General features: G+C 42.4%; 1 protein-coding gene across 1 annotated transcript; it reads left to right on the forward strand.

Annotated features, from left to right (window-relative positions):
- The first annotated feature begins 1,094 nt into the window (after positions 1-1,094).
- On the forward strand, positions 1,095-1,445 carry TAL2 (TAL bHLH transcription factor 2). The gene has a single exon (XM_008497546.1). It carries the CDS (start codon positions 1,095-1,097, stop codon positions 1,443-1,445), a length of 351 nt encoding a protein of 116 aa, XP_008495768.1.
- The last annotated feature ends 5,811 nt before the right edge of the window (positions 1,446-7,256 follow it).

Here is a 7,256-nt window from a genome sequence, read left to right on the forward strand (position 1 = left end):
ATGCCATTGGCATAAGAAGGTGCTTCAGAAATGGAGAAGTGGGTGACTTCTGCAAGGCTGTTGGCCAGAGGGGAAGACTCGTTCCAGTGGCAGTGGGACAGGGGTTATGGCAATGCTAGGACCTTTTGAAGACCTTTCTGGTAAACAACATTTAAAATTACTGCTTACCCCTTCCAAAGCACTCTTCTGTCACCAGGTTTGCTGTGGGCATTGAGTTCCCTCTGCTGCTCAGCTCTGTGAGGCAGGGCAGACAGGAAACATCTATGTAGACATTTTGGCTGGGATGCCTGCATGCTTTGTTGGAGCTGCACTTTCCCTCTGCAGCCTGTACTCATGCCACCAGTTGCTTAGCCTTGGCAGCTCTCAGAAGCTAATGCAGAGAACTGATAGATCAGATGAAGAGTCTCTTTCACTAGCAGTGAGCAGTGTGGGCTGGGCAGGGAACCAGACTATTGTTTCTCTGGAGAAGTCTCCTGAAATAACCATAATCACATGGCTGCATAGTGCCAGGTGTCTGCTCACTTAAGGCCTACGATAGAGGTCCACCTGTCTTATGTCCAGCCATGAGTCATCAAGATTTGGATCAGCCCAAGAAGATGTGAACTGGGTCTGGGAAAGCATGGATGTGTTCTGTCCTTGGCTTGCTTGCCTTGCCTCCAAAAAAAGTGCCTGGGTGTCCCTCATACAACCTTATGGTATGACTAAAACATTGGCTATGGTAAATTCTGCTGCAGGGGAATTCTCAGGAGTCTGGAGGTGCTGGGCTTGTAGCAGCACCAAGTGGTTGTATATGGAAATTAAACTCCATTTACTTCATTCTGAAGTCCTTATTCAACTGGCATCTGGTTGCAACTGCAATGCTTATGATTGTGGCTATGGATGAGGAATTAATTTTAAGGATTATTATGAATCTGTGCAGGACACACAGTACAAGGGTACCTGCCACAGAGGACAAAAACTAGGAATGCCTTGCACCACCACAGTGCGCTTGCTGCTTATCAAGAGGTTACAGTGCCCCCAGAGCAGCAGCCTGTGTGAAAACCAGGAGTGTGTAGTATTCACTCACCATCTCCTTTCCTTTGCAACTCCTCAGGATGACAAGCAAGATCAACAACACCAGGGAGCGATGGAGGCAGCAAAATGTCAACAGTGCCTTTGCCAGGCTGCGGAAACTTATTCCCACCCACCCGCCAGACAAAAAACTGAGCAAGAACGAGACACTGAGGTTAGCCATGAGATACATCAACTTCCTTGTCAAGGTCTTGGGAGAGACAGGCCTGCAGCAGACAGCAGTGGCAGCACATGGCAGCATTCTGGGGTTCTTCCAGCAACCGCCATATTTGCAAAGCATGGAGGAGCTGACTCTGATTGAAAACTGCAGTGTCTCCACTCCTGAAATGAGAAGCACTATAGTAGAGTGTTGGTCAGAGACGTCATCTCCTTAGAGGGCAATGAGACCTGCAGTCTTGGTGTTAGTTTGATATTGTCCCTCTTTTTGCAGAATCTGTGTGTTTTTCCCCTATGTATTTTAATTATTTGTTTATATTTATTACTGGATTGTTTGGTATATGTTTTTATTTAATAGGAAAGGAAATCTTGGGTCACGCAACAACCTGGAAGATCAAGTAAAAAACTTGCAGCCCCTGGGGACTTAGAAGGACATACTGCTGTCACAACAGAGTCCAACAAATCAGGCCACAGAATTTCATCCAGTGTTCCTGGAAGGGAACAGGGTATTCTCCCGTGCTATTTCTAGGAAGCACTACTGAGCTCAAGAATGCTGACTACACCACAAAATTTGTCCAAGACTGACATCTAGCCTCATTAGTGAAAAAGTCTGACAGTTACGATAGTTACCACAGTTCACCAGCAGTTCCAAGGGCTAATTGGTCTCATTCTTGAACCTGTGAATCTTAGTTCCAGCCTGATTTATTTCTTTGAACATACAAGTCCTAGGCCTTAATCCTGGCTACATCATTCTCCATCAGACTGGAGGGATTCCTAGTGTCAGAACAAAGCCCTATTAAACAAGATTAAACATCAGATTAAAGCAAATATGTAAATTTAAAATAAAATGGATTCTATACTTGGTGTGCAAAGAGCTGATCAACACACGGAGTCAAGATATTTGTATTTATTACAGTTCTACACAGAAAAGGGTAGTTGGCATCTGAAGTGGCCAGCATACCTCAGTTACAAACACATCATATTTATTTTGAACACGTAAACACACATGTTTATTCTCAACTATTGGTTAGCACTGTACCACAGTATCGACATGTTGATTTTATTTCTCACTTTCATTTAAAATTACAGTATCTGCTTACTAAAATACACATACTCAGAGGGAGAGGGGTTTCAAACAGGTAACACAATCATTGAGGTGTGGGTTTCATGTTACAATGAACTAAGTTCACATAAAGGACACAGAAATAAGGAGCTTTCATGGCATAATTTCAATTCTAGCTGCAACATTCTGCTCTAGTTATAAGTCTAGCAATATAATACTGCTGCCTTAAGGCAAAGCAACTGCAAATTTAACCCCAGCAACAGTGATCTTGGTTACAAAACCTAGACAATGGAATCCTGAGCTGCAGAGCATATGACAACATTACTCTTTGGTTTGTTATTTTTTATTTGTCTATTATTTTAGAACACTCACAGGTGAGTTTCAGTGAGCTAAATAGTCAGAGTGAACCTCCTCTGTGGCAGTGATAGTGTGCATGTGAAGGAAACTGGTCAGATAAGCTGCAGGTGCCAGTCAAACAGGTTGGTGGCTGAATATCTTTGTTCTTCAGTAGCTGAGCCATGGGGGAGGTTCTGTTTAGGGGAGGAGGTCACAGGAGAAAGGTGTCAGTGAAGCACTGTGTAAACCTCCATGGAAACCTACCTGTGCCAGGGTGCAGCAGCAGCTGGAGCACATCAGGGCCTGCCGAAAGGTGCTGGGCATGCACCACTGGTGCACTCCAGTGCCCCTTGGGGATTGGATCCTGGGGATCCAATCTGGGGATCCAGACTTGCTTTGCTGCTGTAGAGGCAGTACTGTGCTGCGCTCATCCTTGCTGTCACCAGTAAGATGCTGGTGCTGTGATGCAGGGCTGTATGAAGCTGAGATAATATCTGACCCAGGAGGGGTACAAGGACCATGGATAAGATCAGGTGCATTCTGTCTGTATACACAGGTGACTGTCTCTAAACTCCCTGCTTTCACATACAGTAGCTGAGGTTCCTCCATCTGGACACTACCCTAAATGGGCTGCTAGAGCAAAACCAAAGAAAACAGTGTAGATTTCTTCCATTTATTTCAGTGGATCAGTTCCCCATAGGGAACACCAGCCACTATGATGCAGTGTTTATGTGATAAGCAGGATGTGATGCAATAAGCTGTGTTCAGGAGACATAGACAGAATGTGTGCACATAACACAAATGGCTTTTCTGCATGAGAGGATTTGTCACCCCAAGCTAGGCTGCCTTTTAAAGCTTCACCAGCCACCAAATGCACCAAAGAAGCCATGCTGGCTCTTGCTAAGCATGTGTTCAACTGTTCTGTGTATTGACAGACAAAGGTCTGACAGGAATACAACTTCCCCTGTCTTGGGCTGGTGCTGTAGAGTACAGGCATGCTGGGGTACAGATTTTGACCAAAAAACAAAACAAAACAAATAGACAAACAAACAAGCTGAAAGAGTTCATGGGGTTGTGTTTGGTTTTTTGTTGGTTTTTTTGTTTGTTTGTTTGTTTTTTCTGAGCAGTACTAATTTTCAGTTTGCTTATCCTTGCATTTCTGAGCTGTCAGGATTGACTGGACTGAAAAGGAGATGAGTGGAAACTCATCGTGTTTTCATGGTCTCTGAAATCAGTACTGCATTCTCCTTGCCTTTGCTCACTTTAATATTATGAACTGGAGTCACAGCCTCTTCTACACAGCACCTTAAGCGTGATGAGCCAAGTCCTTCTCCTCACTTTCTGTTGACTTTCTGAAAGTTGTGGTGTGGTGGTGCTATTTGGTAGCAATCAGCCACTTGCTATCCTACAAAACACAGGGCATCAAGGCAAGCTGAACCATCTGTTGAGCAGACTTACCGTCCAGGGAAGGAGAAAGAATACCTGGCAATTTTGTAACGTAATGTGCTTTTTATATTTTCTTTCCTAAAAACCTCCCTTCTTGTTATTATTTTGGTTCATATCAGTGCTTTCTTTGTTCTCCTTTTCATTTAGGAGCTCCCTACTCTCATGTTCAGCATGGACTTGACTAGATATATCTACCAAAGATTCTAATACTGGGGGATAAGGTTTTTTCTTTGTGTTTTGTGGATTTCTTATCTGTATGATCATAAACAAAGATGGTGTAACTTACCCCACTTTGTGCTATATGTTATTTAATCTAATATATTCCAAATAAATTATTTTAAAAAATATTTTTTTCATTTTGAACTTCTCTAAAATTTCATTTTACATGTGCATACCACTTAGTAGAGGATACCAAAAACATTATAATGAAATTCCCAGTATGGGATGTTATACTGTTCAGCACTTGCACAGGACTCTTAATGCTAGAAAGAACATTATCAGATGATGAAGAATGACATAAAACTTTTGTTTATTATTATGACTCTTTAAACTTCTTTGTGTAATTATATTTCAACCCACATGCTATGAAGATTTTGACCAGCTCTTGAAAAAGACAGATAAATAAAACTCCATTGTGCAACACTGTTGTATTTATCCTCCAAATGTTCATAATTAAAAAATATTTTAAACTACTCCTTTTTATAAGAAGAAGTCACCCTAAGGTATTAATTTAGTCTGTCGTGATTTGGACATGTTGACATCTCCAGGCACAACATACATACTGGACTGGAGTCCTGGCTCACATAAAAAAAACTCGCCCAAAGTTGAAGAGAACTTAGAACATAAAGCTGCTCTGTCTGTCTAACACCTGGTGGGAAAAATCTATTCCCCAGCTGATTGTGGGGCTAGGACAAGAAGAAACTTTAGGATGACACATGGAGAAGTTGGGAGGAAAAGGTGGAAAATCACTGGGACATGAGGCCAATTTCAGTTTCACTCTTAACTGGATGTCTCACATCCTGACACTGTTCTATGAAGTCCCACAGCTAGAGGGATGTCTGCACAGTATGTACCAGAGAAAGGTATAATCTCAAGAGGTTATGAAAATAAATCATTAAATAAGTAAATGTGAGGTTCAAAATACGTTTCTATACTAAGCAAGGAAATGCCACCTTGGAGAGGACCCTCTGCTCACAACAGGTAATGCCAAATTAGTACTCTCAGGATGATGTCACTAAGTCCCCTGGAAGCTGGCACAGTATAACCATGTTAACACAGTACTTTCCTGTGGATAATGGGTACTTACAGCATGGAGATGCACCATTTGGAGCTCACTTATGTTGCTGCAGCAGTGGCAAACTCTTAGCATAAATGTTCCAAGTCTTAAGGCTCCTACTGAGTCTCCTGGTTTTACCTAACAGTGTTAAATAGAGTTGCATGAGTAGCACCTTTAAGTCCTTTCTCAGGTTTTCTTTTTGGTGAGGATATGACTGTCAATAGTGCAAGGAAGACCAGCTAAGGTGTTATCTAGAAGCATCTTTGGTATGTTGTGATACACAAAAAGCATATGCAAAGTTAAAAGAGTCATGGCTCCCTCCAACACATGGTACTTCTAACCTGCACAGAGGGTGTGAGTGGTCCTCCCATGCCATTATGATGCAGAAATCCTAGTGAGACATTTCTTTACTTGGAGTTTCCACCAGAATCAGAAGAATATAGCTCCACATTTCAGGACAAATGAGGATTACTTTCTTCCAGAGGCTAGGTGCTAGGAGACAAGTGCCACTCTTCAGCTATGATTGAACCTAAGAGAACTGATGCCAGGAGAGGTGCAATATACACTGTCCTTAAAAGTAACCCATGCAGCACCAGGAACACGCCTAATGCATTGCTCATCATGTCCACTTTCCCAGTATCTCCTTCATAGATATGGAGTGTAATTGAAGTTGGGTATTTTGGTTAGGGAAGGAAATAAATATGTTGCCACATATTTATTTGGCCTGAAATTCAGTGAATGAAAGCAGTGGCTGATGTAAACACAGCACTGACCATTGTACAGTGAATCCTAGATCTGCACGTTGCCAATTTTCTTCTGGAGTGCTGCTCATACTGAGTAAGACTTTATGGTGAGGAATGTACTCAGGAGCCTTGCCAGTTTTACTGCGTTTAAATTGGAGCGGAGAAGGGTACAACAAGCAATGCACAGAGAGACTCACAGGATTCCTCAGTCAGCCAAATTAAATGGTAAAACAGAGTTGCTTTAAGGCATTAAAATTCATCCTACCATCTTGCTCTGAGCAAAAAGCAGAAGCTGCAGGATTGCTGTGTTTCAGAGGCATACAATTAATGAAGCATTTAGTTATTTATCTTGCAGGACCTAACTTGCTTCCACAAATTTCTTTGCTTCTAGGGAATGATATACAGTGACCATGGCTAAAGTAGTATGAACAAGGCAGATATGACTTTAGTCCTTTGAAGTCTGTGATGAAAGAAGGTGGATACAATGGGCAACTTAACTACTGACCTGTGGGGCTTGGGTCACTGGGTAACCAGACTTAAATCTAAAGGTCATTGACAGGCAGTCTAAATTCATCACTTTTCAGAGGTGTAATAATATTTTTAATACAGCAGGTGCTGAGAGAATCAAAGAGACGAAGGTGGGTGGAGGAAGAAACTTAAACAAGTATTCACATTACAGAAGGTAAAGATTGCCCAGTATCTCTTTTGTACACGTATCTGGTTGAATCAACTCATAGTTTTTCTGTCTGTAAGCCATGGGTAGCATTTTCATCGCAAGTTAAGTTGGTCTATCACTTCTCTAAAATAAAAAGAGTTAGTCCCATAGCATTTTATTCCTTTCCCAGCCCATTCCTGTGTGTGCAAACAAATGCACATCCATTGCCTCCATGTTTTTTTCTCTGCCATGGATTGCAAGCCCAGCAGTGCACAACTGAAGACCCTGAGATCAGCTCCTTTGGGGAACTCCCCAGGGATCTAGATCCAAAAGGAGAGGCAAAGAGCAACCAGCCTTTCTGGGAATACATCTCCCCTGCTGAGCATCAGCACCACAAAGTAGTACAGGAGGTGTTCTGGATGAAGGGCAGAAAGAAGACAGTAAGATTTCTAGAGATCTCAGCAGTGGGCCTCAGATAAAGTCTCCAGCTTCTGTACTGGCAAGCAATGC

The sequence above is a fragment of the Calypte anna genome, chromosome Z (assembly GCF_003957555.1).
Source record: "Calypte anna isolate BGI_N300 chromosome Z, bCalAnn1_v1.p, whole genome shotgun sequence".
Lineage (NCBI taxonomy): Eukaryota > Metazoa > Chordata > Aves > Apodiformes > Trochilidae > Calypte > Calypte anna.

Coding starts and splice junctions, on each gene's coding strand:
- TAL2 (XM_008497546.1), top strand. CDS start 1,095: ATGACAAGCAAGATCAACAACACCAGGGAGCGATGGAGGCAGCAAAAT.